The sequence below is a fragment of the Anabrus simplex genome, chromosome 1 (genome assembly GCF_040414725.1).
Source record: "Anabrus simplex isolate iqAnaSimp1 chromosome 1, ASM4041472v1, whole genome shotgun sequence".
NCBI classification, from domain to species: Eukaryota; Metazoa; Arthropoda; class Insecta; order Orthoptera; family Tettigoniidae; genus Anabrus; species Anabrus simplex.
Window position 1 is genome coordinate 878732715 of NC_090265.1, and position 15167 is coordinate 878747881.

Below are 15167 nucleotides of genomic sequence, written 5' to 3' on the forward strand. Positions count from 1 at the left end.
GATACATCTATATATTGTGAAAGTGTAGTCTATATTCAGCTATTTTGTCAAAAACTAAAATCATTTGATATAAAAAATGAAACAACAGATACCATAAATTTTATTCCTCACCTTTTGCTCTGGCTAACATTTTCTCCCATTTGTCCATCAAATCACTCTGGTCATTATCACTATCCTGAAGAACCTTCGGTTCTGGAAGATTTGTTTCCATAGCTTCAACAAGCTTGTTCAGCCCAGCTTCTTCTAATACCCAGCTGTCCTTCCATGCTTTTGACAACTCCTGATGAAGATGAGCAAAGAATACCTGACATGAATTTATACAGCTATCCTTCAGATTAAAAATGCCATAACTAAAATATAACAGTTTTTTTTCCAGGGTTATGGGTTATAAACCTTCAGTTAGGTGCAATGCTCAATGTCCCATCGATGGGCACAATATGCACTTTCAAAAAATTTATCATTCACTTTTCCCTTTTCATTCTATTTAAATAATTATTTAACAAAGAAATAATATTTTAAAGTTATAAAAATATTGTACAGATTATTGAAAATAATTACCTTTTATCTACAAAATCAATGCCATAACTAAAATATAACAGTTTTCCAGGGTTATGGGTTATAAACCTTCAGTTAGGTGCAATGCTCAATGTCCCATCAATGGGCACAATATGCACTTTCGAAAAATTTATCATTCACTTTTCCCTTTTCATTATATTTAAATAATTATTTAACAAAGAAATAATATTTTAAAGTTATAAAAATATTGTACAGATTATTGAAAATAATTACCTTTTATCTACAAAATCAATGCCATAACTAAAATATAACAGTTTTCCAGGGTTATGGGTTATAAACCTTCAGTTAAGTGCAATGCTCAATGTCCCATCAATGGGCACAATATGCACTTTCGAAAAATTTATCATTCACTTTTCCCTTTTCATTATATTTAAATAATTATTTAACAAAGAAATAACCTTTTTAAGTTATAAAAATATTGTACAGATTATTGAAAATAATTACCTTTTATTTACAAAATCAATATTCTGAAACTTTTATTCATTGATGGTAATATCTTGGTTTTTGTAAAGTGAAAGAGAGTAATGGCTAGGAAGAAACTTTGTTTCACAGATACATGGCTCCCCTTCTTCAGAAATGAACCTCGACCAGCCACAACTATTCTAATATTGATATTTGTCTCTTTCAAACGACAAAACCCTAAGGATATCAAGTATATTATTCTGGACCATGAAAACATGAATCTAAACATTTTACTTGTTTCATAACCCAAATGGGCCGATGACCTTTGATGTTAGGCCCCTTAAAACAACAAGCATCATCATCAGCAGCATAACCCAAATCACAAATGTATTACAAAATATCTAAAGAAATAATAATAATAATAATAATAATAATAATAATAATAATAATAATAATAATAATGTTATTTGCTTTACGTCCCGCTAATTACTTTAACAGCTTTCGGAGACGCCGAGGTGCCGGAATTTAGTCCTGCAAAAGTTCCCTTACATGCCAGTAAATCTACAGACACGAGGTTGATATGTTTGAGCCCCTTCAAATACCACCAGACTGAGCCAGAATCGAACCTGCCAAGTTGGGGCCAGAAATCCAGCGCCTCAACCGTTGGAGCCACCAAAGAAAGAGTAAACCGAATTGTAAGTATTCGAATAATACTCGAATAGACACAACTATTTAACGACGTTAGTGATGTCACAGTCTAGGAAGTGAGAAGGGAGACGGACTGAAAATTGTGCCTATTAGATCAGTTACACCTGACTGAAGGTTTAAAGTTGATATTAATTACTAGTCTCTTTGATCTTAGTGTAGATGTATTTCAAGAACCTAAGTATCACACATGGCAGAATTCAAACATTAGATTTGAACTGAAGTATGTTATTACCTTGAGCGCACAGATGTACTCATTATAGAGAAACTTCTTCAGATGAGCCAAGAGAATATGGCTAGATAGCACTCCTACAGGTGCTCTAGCAGGCTGTTCTCCTTTCAGATCAAGTTTCAGGGCTTCCAGTTCTTCTTTATGCTGTTTACTTAACTCCTACAACATGTCAAGTACATCGAATTGAGACAGCAGATACAAGCCTGACTAGTAGTATCGTTAACTTCACTATTGTATACAACCTGACCAAAGATTTTAGAATTTCTGAAACAAATTATCAACACAGATAAACTGATTAAATGTACAGATATACTACCATGAAATGAAAAAAAAAAAAAAGAGAGAGAGAGAGAGAGAATACCAGAATACCATGAGGTCTTTGTCTTAGAAATTGGAAATTGTATTCACACATACTCTGTCAGTCTAACTCAAGCTAGCGAAGGAAGCGGATGTGCTGAGTGGAGTGTGCAGAACAATGCTTGGTGTGGAGCAGTACCGAACAGCGATAGGAAGGTGGTTATGGAGAATGAAATGGGAAAAAACTGAGAAGAGTGACTTATGGAAGATAGGAGTGATGGTGCTGGTGACTGTGGTGGTTACGACGCTGTTAGTTATTAGGCGTGGAACTTAATCCCGGCCCAAATGCCAACGGCAATATGAGCTGGGACGACATGGAGGCTATTAAAGGAATAGTTAGAGAGGAAGTGAAGGATGTACAACAGAACAACTAAAGCAGATGTTCCAGAACCAGTCAAAGAAATTTGAAGAGCTAGAGAGATGGATAAAGGACAAAACTGAAGAGGTAGCAGCAAAGACAGAAAATAATGAAGAAGAAATCAGGAAACTGAAAGAAAAAGTCAAAAATCTTGAAGAAGAGGTAACGAAACTGAAGAAAGTAGAGGTGAACTGTGGTCAGGAACATGTGAAGAAATGTATTTTTATATATGGAGTGAAGGAAGAGGTAAAAGAAGCTAAAGTTGAACTCATATACAAGGTGGTCGAAGTAATTCAGACTAAGATGAAGATCAACTTTAGGGAAGTGGATATCAACGATATGGAAAGGGTTGGAAAAGAGAGAGGGAGCAGGCCTATCAGAGTGAAGTTGATATCAACTCTGATGGCGGAAATTATCGTAAGAAATGCAAACAATCTTCAAGGCGAGAAATTATGGGTGAGAAGAGATATGGGAAGTGAAGGCAGTAAGTGCTTAAGTACTTTAAGATCTCATCTATTTAGAGCAAGAAGTCAAAGGCTCAGAGTGCATACCAGGGGACAGCAGTTGATAGTTTCAAACGGAAAGTGGGTAAGGCATTAGCCGGTGGAGAAGTTGCAGATGACTGACAAAAACCTAAAACGAGAAGAAAACAGGCTAGCCAAAATGAAGACAGAAGAGGGAGCAGCGTGGGACAACGAGGCAAATAAGGAATGCACGTCAGGTGTCAGTGTACCGAGCAGTCCTGCGAGCAGTGCGGAAGCTGAAGTGGGGAGTAAGCAAATGCTGACAGAAGTTGACTCACAAGATCCGGGATGTTCAAACGTAAGTAGGCAAGTGTTCAATAAAGAACAAGGAGCACGCGAGGAAATTAGAGGTCGAGACGCCCTGAATAGAGGGAGAAGTCTAAAAGACTTATGGGGGCAAGAAAAGTAGACTTGCGGAAGAAAAGGAGGACAGCTGCGCTCCAAAGGACAAAAGAAAGATGGAATGGGAATAGAAGAGGATAGGGCCATAAGAACAAGAAGCAAAAATAAGGGAGATAACTTGGAGGGACGGGTGGGTAAGTCATAGCTAGACCGGAAGATTGGGTTTATAAATAAATATTGAAGGGTTACTAAATAAGCTAGGTAATGAGGCAGTTATTAAAATAGTAGAAAGCTTTGACACTGTGGCACTACTAGAGACGTGGCTTGAATTTGGGAAAGAGATAAAATGGAAAGGGTATGAGGTAAAGTATAAATCCAGAAGGAAAAAAGAGCGGAAAGAGCAGAAAGGGGAGATTTCCGGGAGAAATAAGGCTATTAATAAAAGAAGAGATTAGTGAGCTAGTAGAAGTTATTGAAAACCAGATGGAGGAAGCAATCTGGGCCAGGTTTAGTAGGGAGAAGTGACAAGGGAGGGAAAGGAAGATATGTTTGGCCTTTGCTTACTCCCACCCACAGAACTCCGCTCACGCGAACATAAATTTCTGTGAGGAATTAGTACTAGAAAAGAGTACCATAAGAGGGAAATTTGATGAAGGTGGAATGTTGTTATCTGGGGACTGGAATGCCAGAATAGGAGAACTGTGCCCTGTTTACAGTAAAGAAGACGAGATGACGATGAGAGTAAGAAGGCGAAGTGCAGATAAAGAAAAGAATGGGTATGGATCAAAACTGTTGGAGCTATGTGCCACAGGAAAATTTTATATTTTGAAAGGATGGTGGGAAGGAGATAGGGGAGGGTAAGCTGACATTCATTACAAGATGGGGGGGAGTGTGATTGATTTAACAGTATGTTCAGAGGACATGCCAGAGAATATAAAAAAGATGCAGGTTGTGAGACTGGGCTGAGTCCCATCATGCAGCAGTTTGGGTAATGATAGAAAGAAGCAAGGGAAAAATAGAGGGGGAGGAGGTAAAGGGATGCATGGGGAAGGGCACTAGCTATACTAAATACAGGTGGATGGAAAAAGGGGAGCACAGGTGAATAGAGTCCTTAGGAGGTGGAAGAAGCATGAAGAGAGCTGGTACAACAATGAATGTAAAGAAAAAAGAAAATTAGTGATGGTGGCGCTAAAAGAGTTTAGGAAGAAGGGAGGGTGCCAAGAAAGAATGCCGTTCTGTAACCTAAGGAAAGAATACAAATTAAAAACTGCAGAGCGAAAGAGAATATGGATGAGAGAGCAAGTAGAGTTAATAAACAAGGAGTGCAAGATGAAACAATTGGATAGGGTATGGGACAGAATTAATGAAATTAATAAGGGAGGGAAAAGGATTGGCAAATCAATTACAGCGGACGACCAATGGTTTGATTATTTCTGGGAGCTTTTAGGGGGTGAAGACAAATGGAACATGGTAGAATGCGAAATGACAGAAGGGAGAAATCTAGAGGTGCAAATCTAGGAGCTTGATAAAGAGATTTCAAGGGATGAAGTGATAAGGGTGCTGAGTAATCTTAAGCAGAGATGCCACCTATTACGGATTATCCGTAATTATTACAGATTTCACCTCACGATTAAGTCATTACGGACAAAGAGGATATTATTACGAAAAAGCGCAATATCACACGAACAAATTTCTACGAGGAGAAAAAGGAAAGTGGGGAAAATGAATCCTTTCGAGCGTTACTGCTGAACCAAGACCATCAACAATATCAGACCTTAATACAAAAAAAAAATGGCCGACGCATCGGTTCGATGTAAAAATGCCTGTGATACATAAACACAACCTTTTGATTATCATATTGAATTGCTAAGCTGTCAATAATAACGAACAGAATACTTTACTTTGGGTAACAGACCAATGCTATCTAGAAATATCCTATATTTAGATAAGCAATATGTGGCTAATTCAAAATATAAATATTTTCTATGAACTAGTCTGGTAAAGGAAATGGGTAATATAGGATTGCATTCTAAAATAACAGTCCTGGGGAAATATTTGATGCATTTCAATTCAGTCAATTAATTAATCAATCACCAATGATCTGAATTTAGGGCTGTCCTCCAAGTGGCAGATTACATATCAATTGTCTACCTAGTCTTTTCTTAAATGATTTCAAAGAAGTTGGAAATGTATCTAATTGGTGTAGAAATAGTAGGGGGCACCCTTGGTAAATTATTCCAGACCGCAATTCTTCTTCCTACAAATCAGTACTTGCTTTAGAAATACATTTATTTGAATGACCTTTCTATTACCATATGCTTTTAAATATAATAACCTACCTCGTTCAAGAAATGTATTAGAAACATAACCTTGTTGCAGATTTCAATTCTCTCATAACAATGATTCGGATAATGATCCACCAAACTGCTACACCTGTTTCACTTCAGATAATCAATAGGAGAATCAATTTGTAGTTCTCTAGTAGCATATGCATTTTCGTATAAAGCACTTTAACACCCAAATCGTTGGCAACGTAAATACGTACTGTGAAAGTACGCATCAGCTGATACCTTGTTCTCTAATTTAACAAAGAGAATATAATCTTCATTCACAGATAAAATAAATAGCTTTATCACTTTTTATAACCTCACTTTTAAAATTCTCAAAAGGTACAGTAATTGATAAATGTACTAGGACTGACATCAACACTGAGTTTTGGCCTTATCCAGAAAAAAAAAAAAAAGCTGCTCATCAAGTACATGGAACACATCCTCTCGTCAAGATGCATTAAGTACACATGACCTGAATGTAAGTGCATCTGCTGTAATATGAATTACATGCAATACAATCGACACGTCCTAATATATCAAAATAGTCTTAAAACCAAATTTCAATAAAAACATCACTACACTAACGTTTTCTAATCAAACCAAACCAACAGAAAGAACTAAACAGATGTTTTGCACATGCTCATGTTTACATTAGAAGAAACAGATCGGGGCGCCATTTTAGCTAATATCGATAGCTGTATTAAGGTCCGATATTATTGTAGATGGTCTTGGCTGAACCCACCTCTTTTCAGCGCTTGTGAGTTGGTAACGATTCTTCGATCGTCACTTCCGTATGCTACCAGTGAGCGTTGAAAATTCATTGTGACTGAAAGAGCTCTTCTCCTTTATAGAACCTTAGGTAATATTGTATTTACAGTATTAAGTGTATCTGACAGTAACTCTCCTACAGAAAGGGTTTTCAGTGTTGATAGAAAAAAATCGAAGGGCATTCAGGTCTACATTGAGCACATCTACACTGGAAACTCTTATGGTTCAGAAGGCGAAAATTCCGTCAGAGGGGGAAGGATGCTTCAATGACATCCACACTGAAAAGCAGCTGCTGGGTGCGAAACAAACTACAAAGAATATTTTATGACAGAACTAACTGGTATTGTGCAAATTTTGCTGTGTAATATGAAATGCTTCAGAATAGATTGCTGTCATGAAGGAAAAAAGGGATGTCATTATCGAGAAGGTAGATGATACTTTGGATTTTACTCAAAACTTTCCAGGGTGAAGGGGGATTACTGAAAACCCACTTCAAAAGGTTGGCACCTTTGCTTAAGAGTAAATCAGCAGGAGGATGTAATGGTATAAGTAACGTTTTCTTGGAAGGAAATAGGCAAATACGAACAGATAGTAGAAGGTTTAGTAAAACTTTTTAACAGGATTTTCAAAGGAGAAAATTACCCAAAAGGGTGGGAAGTTGGTGTAATATGCCCAATTTTATAAAAAGAAAGGTTGCAGAAATCCGCCAAAGAACTATAGAGGAATAACACTGCTGGACTCGCTGAGTAAGATCTGCACAGGGGTATTGGCGAACAGGTTAAGTGACTGGGCTGAGAGACAGTCGATATTGTCAATCTATCAAGGGAGGTTTAGAAGAGGACGTAGAACAACAGACAATATAATGACCGTCAAGATGATCATAGAAAAAAATTTGGATAGGAAAGGGGGTAAAGTGTACTTAGCTGCAATAGATTTTGAGAAAGCATCTGACACGGTTAGTAGAGGAGCACTATTAGAAAAATTAGGGAAGGTGGGGGTATCTAGTTAAATGATCAAAGCAATTCAAGCGTTATATAGGAAGGCATATTGTAGGGTTAGATTGGAGGAAAATCTGATAAGCAGCCAAATAGAATGTAAGGTAGGACTGAAGCAGGGCTGTAAGTTATCACCCATATTATTTCTTCTGCTCATTAACGACATCCTCCAGGATCACGGTGGAAATAACTCGGCAGTGCCAGCGGTAAATGGGTTGGAGATACCAGGCTTAATATTTGCCGATTATGTGATCCTTCTAGCCCTGACATGGTCGAGGAGTTTGCAAGGAAACGGTCCCTGAAAATTAATGGAAGTAAGTCGAAGGTGATGGTAGTAAGTAAAACTAGGAGAAGGAAGAATGAAAGGATATGGATGGTACAGAGAGTGAAGATTGAAGAGGTAAGCAAACTAGAATGTTTGGGAGTAATTATAAACAGGAGAGCCGCAGCACTCTCGGCGGTCAACATCCTAGAATCAAAATTCCCTGGTATAGATTACAGTTTGCAGAGATTGGTTTTAAAAACGTTGGTGCTAGGCAGAGTACTGTACGGGATGGAACTATGGGGTTTAGAGGACAAAAAAGACATGTTGAAACAGATTATATCCAGATTCAGCAAAACAATAATGCAATTACCACAGTGCACGGCTAATGCCGGTGCATTACTAATGTGTGGGGAGTGTATCGAAGCAGATTGTGTTAAAAGAGTACTAAAATACTGGATGAGACTTAAAATAGGACCGGTGTGTGTGTGTGTGTGTGTGTGTGTGTGTGTGTGTGTGTGTGTGTGTGTGTGTGTGTGTGTGTGTGTGTGTGTGTGTGTGTGTGTGTGTGTGTGTGTGTGTGTGTGTGTGTGTGTGTGTGTGTGTGTGTGTGTGTGTGTGTGTGTGTGTGTGTGTGTGTGTGTGTGTGTGTGTGTGTGTGTGTGTGTGTGTGTGTGTGTGTGTGTGTGTGTGTGTGTGTGTGTGTGTGTGTGTGTGTGTGTGTGTGTGTGTGTGTGTGTGTGTGTGTGTGTGTGTGTGTGTGTGTGTGTGTGTGTGTGTGTGTGTGTGTGTGTGTGTGTGTGTGTGTGTGTGTGTGTGTGTGTGTGTGTGTGTGTGTGTGTGTGTGTGTGTGTGTGTGTGTGTGTGTGTGTGTGTGTGTGTGTGTGTGTGTGTGTGTGTGTGTGTGTGTGTGTGTGTGTGTGTGTGTGTGTGTGTGTGTGTGTGTGTGTGTGTGTGTGTGTGTGTGTGTGTGTGTGTGTGTGTGTGTGTGTGTGTGTGTGTGTGTGTGTGTGTGTGTGTGTGTGGAACAATAGAGGATGACTAAGAGCAAGCAGACAGGTCCAACCATATGGAACATGGTTCAAGGACAGTGGCTGCTTGCTAAGATGTCTGCGTGTGAGGAGGAAGTGAATAGACATGTGTTGCTAACACAAAAGATGGGGGCAGGTTATGTACCCCCACAGAGTGCCGATGTGTTTTTATTTATTTTACTGTTTTATATCGCCGAAAGGCATTATTTTCTTTATTCAATGTTGCCGTTCTGTCAAGGTCTCCGAATAGGAGCTAAACATTTCTCTGTTTTATTAGTTTTATATGCCTTGGGTTAGATGTAAATTAGTAATCATATTTAGTAGGAGGTGGTAGGAGGAATACTTTATTTGGCTTTATGGTTATTGTGAACATGTATTTGGACAAAGGCCTGCTATGTTCAATGTGCAATAAATAAATTATTCATACTCTGGGTAGGATATCTAGCACGACATAAGGCCATACTTGAGTGTACAGAGTCTGCAGCATGTGTCCAAAGACCATTTCTGCATTCATTGTACCCTCCTCTACTAGCAAGCAGTCTGCAACTCTTGTATGAAAACTATCACAAAGATGATGAACATCATTCCACAAAACAGTCCAATAGATGGCAGAGATGGGCAATGGTTGTTACTGGTGGTGAAGACTGGGCCCAACCCCATCTAATCCACTCCCACACATGTTTGAGTGAAGAGAAGTATGGTAATTGAGCTGACCAGAGCATTTGACACGTACTTTGGAACATGTGATATGTGGGCAGACAGCCCTCTCACAACAGCACACCTCCCAACAACTGTACAAATAATAGGATTGAAAATGTTCTCAATGTACTACGTACTATTCAATGTTCTGTGTACAATAACAAATTAACACCATCAGCTATAGCTTCCCACATTACATTTTCTAAAAAAAAATTAAAAAAACATATGGTTTGCATAGCCTGGGTGCAGTTCTTCTTGGACAAATCCTCCATGGATGGTGGAGAGTGATCTGCATCTGCTGTCTGAGGTACCTCGTGTCACGTAGTCGCAAGTTCCAGAGAAGTGTACAGACAGCACAAATATCCAGTCCCTAAATCATTACTGAAAACTGATTACATTTCTGCATTCATTCTTACCCTCCTCTACTAACAGTGCAGTCTGCAACTCTTGTATAGAACCGTTCCCTGACTCCATGATAAGGATTATAATACTGAGTAAGAAATATGCACTTGGGTTTGTCCAAAATGTCAATGTACTAACAGAATGGTGCTGCAGTCAGCAGCGATTCCATTCTGCTCACGTTTAAACAAAACAAATGGTGCAATTCTTATCATGTAGAACAGAAGTGACGGTTGGAATGATCCTTTACAGTTATACGATACACATAAACATAGGATATGGAGGCTGATGGGAATATAATTAATAACATTGTTTGCCCCTGAAGACAGGAATCACCATCACTATCAATGCTCAGAACTTGTTGATCTCATGGCACAAGACCATAAACCTACACCTTCAAATCTGTTCACTGCGTAGCACATGCAAACAGTATAACACAATACTGAATAACAGCCAAAAGTTATATCATTGTCAAAAGTCAAATGTCATGGCTGTAATAGAATACTAGACATTAGTAAATCATCTTTCTGCTTCATACACTACCACAAGCAGATAAAAACTATACCTTAGAAAACAAAACTAATTTTTAACTTATTCATAAAATATTTTCATTTGTTAAGTTCCAATGGCTTAACCATCCAGTTTGCAAAATTCCTTGAACATACAAAACATCTTCATTTACAGTTAATATGATGATGTCCTATTTATTGCACTAATACCTCTAACAGACCACAGTTCTACTTACAGTGAGTTTTCACACATCAGACTCCTAATGACTTCTATATCTACATTTGACTGTAACAACACTATGAAGCAGTCAGCTTTCTTTAAGTGAGCGATTCATTTCTGCATCCAAATTTGTACTCAGAACAACAGAATCCAATGCTCACCATTGCACAGGGCTTACCTGTCGAACCTCCAAAAGTTCCTGCAATCTCTCATTCTCCAGACGGGCACGTAAGGCAAATAATTCCTGACAATGATTTTTTACCAGTGCTGACACTTCCATTTCCAGCACATGCTCATGTTCCTCCTGAAAAAAGATAGAATATGTCACATTACTAACATAAATTAAATAATATGTTGGTTATACTACTAATAAAGTGTACTGAATATAATTAAAAATATTTAGTTACAAAATTAAGCCCTTTTTTTACTCACAAGCAACAAAAAACATCCATGACATGTTTCCAAGGTGCTAATTTTTGAGGTTAGATTACTAGTGGTTTTACTTGGAAGTTAACAGAAGCAAACTATGAAAATATGATGAAACTATGAAATGTGATTTTATTATGAAATCATCATTATTACAAATAACCTAAAAGAACAGCTTCATTTCAAAAGCAATTCCTTTTTCTGTTTATTAAAAAAGAAAATTAAAGCCAAATGTTAAAAAAAAAAAATGATTTGGCAGAAGAATGTTTTGTTTGAAGCCAATTAGAAGTACAGAATAACTGAATAAGCGTTTCTTTACGACGCACAGATATGAACATACTTACAGTATATTAGCTATAAAAACTGTATATTCTAATAACCTGACACTCGGGTACAAATTCACTTGCTGTGATGATGGGCGGTTTGCGATCTTCAGTTATTTGTGCACACCATCTTTGGCCATCCCTGCCTCAGAAGTTCATTATACGAGTGTACGTGTTTCTGTATTCAGTGCAACAACTGCATGTTATGTAGTGTGTAGTGATGATCTGAATGAGGTAGAGAGAGGGCGAAAAGTCTTCTTAATAAAGCATTGCAATTTTCTATTAACATACAGTATAAGGATATGTGGGACCTCCATTTATAAAATTTAACTAGAAATTATTAATAAAACAGGGTCTTTATCCTTTCTTTTAAGCATCTGGCAGGTTTTTCTATTTGACATGCACACGGAACCAGCGTGTCAGGTGCGAGGAGAAGATGATGTAGGGAGTGAGTGAAATCCGGTGTTGGCACATAGCCTATTTGTGTTGAATAACACCAAGGGGGTCTGTTCATGGCTTAACATTCCCACTGAACGGATGAATCACCATTAACAGCGTCATATGCGTCCAAATGATGGCCTAGTCATCCTTTGTGACTTACTTTCGAAAAATCTGAAGGAGGAGCTCCAAAATGTAATTTATTTGGCAATTGCTCATCAAAGTGAAAGTTAATCTGATGACAAGTTAATCATCTGCTATTAATTCTAAGGAGGAGGAGGGAAAAACCAATCTTTTTTTTTAGTGCAATATTGACTCAGAATTAACTAAACGACAAAAGAACCCAGACCTGTGAAATACATGAAAAAGATGAAATCCCCAGGAGTCTGAAAATATGACCAAGAGAGAGTGTATAGTAAAGACGAATGAGAGAAATCAGGGACATGTTTTTTTTTTTTTTACAACTGGCTTTACAATGCACTGAGAGATAGGTCTTACAGCGATGATGGGATGGGAAAGGGCTAGGAGTGGCAAGGAACCAGCCGGGTCTAAATTAAGGTACAGCCCCAGTGCCTAGTGTGAAAATGGGAAACCACGGAAAACAATCTTCAGGGCTCCCAACAGTGGGATTCGAACCCACTATCTCCACAATGCAAGCTCACAGCTGTGCGTACCTAACCACACGGCCAACTCGCTTTGCAGGGACATACTGTATATAGACTGCTAGACTGAGCTAATAACTCTGCGATTGCTGTCCCACACTTGCCAGTTGAGTTCTTGAGGGGTCTCTCCTTTTGCATATGTCCCTCAACATGCGTATCTGTTAAACCTTCTTTCACATAAAGCGCCAATGACGAATACGTGGATTAGTACCATGCAAGACAGAATGAACATTGTACAAAGAATGGACAGTTAATTAACTCCTCCTCCTCTCTAAGACATCAACATTTTAGTCTAGCAGAAATGCACAAAAGATAGGTGTGTCTTGTATCCAATACAATACTCCGTTTCAAACTCATGAGGCACGTGACAGAGTGCAGAACCTATTTAGTTTTGATAAGTACAAAACCACTGTTTCATCGTTTCAGGTTTTGCATCAACACAACAGATTGTTCTCATGAGAGTTGGTGTCACAACCCTGATGGAACTAAGAAGAGCCTACACACTGACTGTCCTGTGCTTAATGTGTACTCCTCTACCTCTTCCTAGAATTTTACCTCCAGATGTACTGTATGTTCTTTCTACAATGGGTTTTTGAATTTCTTAAACAATGCTAAGCAGGGCTGTACAAAACTTCTTCTTGATCTCAAGTATACTGTAATATAAAGGAAGACTACTCTTTCAGAAAAGAAATACTAAATACTGCTAACTTCACTACAGAAATGAGTATGATTTACCTGAAAATAGTCTAGGTTTCTCATCGATTAGATAAAATACTCAGAATTAGACAGAAAATATGATGATGACCTTACTTTCAGTTTTTTCAAAGCGTATGAGATCTGCTGCTCGGCAAAGCTTTCAAATTTGTGTTTCAAAAGAGCATAGAGCTGCACTTGCCCCTCTTCAAGTCCTGTTCGGATATTTTCCAATTCATATTCATGTTTTACCTGCAAAAAAGAGTAAGGTTTCATTATTCAAATAATTTTACTTCCTTTATTTTATTTCATAAATCAAGAGATAAAAAGATTTGGGATGAAAATAAGCACAGAGAAAAGTAAAACAATAGTGATGACAAGGGGAAGGAAGGAAGGAAGGAAGATAAAACTGAATGGTAAAATTCTGGAAGTGGTTAAAAGTTTCAAGTACTTGGGAAGTGTGATCACAGAAGATGGAAAGATTACCGAGGAAATTGGAAAAAGAATACAACAAGCAAACAGCTTCTACCAGAGTGTAAGGGGTATTTTTGGAACCAAGATGTCCCGAAAAAATGTAAGAAAGTATTAGAACATTCAACCTATTATGAACCCATACTAACCTATGCAGCTGGATCGTGGACTACAACAAAACGAGAGGAGAGTAGAATACAGGCAGCGGAGATTAAATTCCTAAGACGTATCGAGGGCAAGACCAGAAAGGATAGAATTAGAAATGAAGAGATAAGGAAAAGGACAGGAATCTTGAAACTTCAAGACAGGATAGAAACAACAAAGCTAAAGTGGTATGGGCATATGATGAGAATGGGAGAAGAGAGAGTGCCAAAAAAAGCTTTTTCAGAGAAGTTAACAGGAAAGAGACCATGAGGAAGACCCTGAACGAGGTGGACAGATTCAGTGTGGGAGTGCATAGAGAAGACGGAAGGAAAACCAGAAGATGTACTTAAAAATAAGGAGAAGAGTGGTGGAGAGAGAGCGAGCGCTGGAGATCCTTGATTCATAACCCGACCCGGGAAGCTGGAAACGGGAAATGAAGATGATGATGATTATTATTTCATTTCATAAAACATGTGACTTCAAAATTTTCAAATACAATATTGAATTCTGTCACACACTATACTTCAAAATGCATTGGGCAAGTTTATAGTATGGTACTGTATATGCACCTTATGGTTATAATGCTAAAAATCTGCAAAGACAAGGTTAGGTTTTACCTCTTACAGATGGGAATCTTAAACCAAGCTCGATAGCTGCAGTCGCTTAAGTGCGGCCAGTATCCAGTATTCGGGAGATAATGGGTTAGAACCCCACTGTCGGCAGCCCTGAAGATGGTTTTCTGTGGTTTCCCACTTTCACACCAGGCAAATGCTGGCGCTGTACCTTAATTAAGGCCTCGGCCACTTCCTTCCCCCTCCAAGCCCTTTCCTGTCCCATCGTCGCCGTAAGACCTATCTGTGTTGGTGTGACGTAAAGAAGCCAGTTGTAACAACAAAAAAAATCTTAATGCAGAAACAATAATATTATGAAAAGTACACAATAAGGGACTCAATGAGTCCTTATTAATTATTGTAATTTGCCATGGAGCAACTTGAAAGTACTTTTAATTTCACTCATATTTAAACTTTGTTTAGTAAAAGAAAAGTTATCTTTACTGAAAGAATTTGTCATATTTATTAAGCCCTTAAGTATTAAAAATTCTGCAAATTAAGTGGGCTCCCATGTCACACTGGGCAATCAGATGCTATATCCTCCTAGATGTTGAACTTCAAACAAGCCTGTACTTTTATGTGATCTAACATAGTGATTACAGCCATGCATAATTCAAACCAAAGGCAGTGAATTTTCATACAAAAGCATCCCACATGCAACACTGGGATTCAAACCGCAGCTGCCTTGGT

General features: G+C 38.2%; 1 protein-coding gene across 2 annotated transcripts in view; it reads right to left on the minus strand.

Moving 5' to 3' along the window:
• Positions 1-13485, minus strand: part of LOC136857675 (golgin subfamily A member 4) — a 443088-nt gene extending 429603 nt beyond the window's left edge. For both annotated transcript variants that reach the window (XM_067136518.2, XM_067136517.2), the window contains exons 1-4: positions 13369-13485; positions 10888-11013; positions 1919-2074; positions 112-280 (exon numbers count right to left, since the gene is read on the minus strand). In XM_067136518.2, the coding sequence (XP_066992619.2) occupies positions 112-280; positions 1919-2074; positions 10888-10989 (427 nt within the window). In that variant the 5' untranslated portion in view covers positions 10990-11013; positions 13369-13485. The remainder of the gene's footprint in view (positions 1-111; positions 281-1918; positions 2075-10887; positions 11014-13368) is intronic.
• Between the last annotated feature and the right edge of the window lie 1682 nt (positions 13486-15167).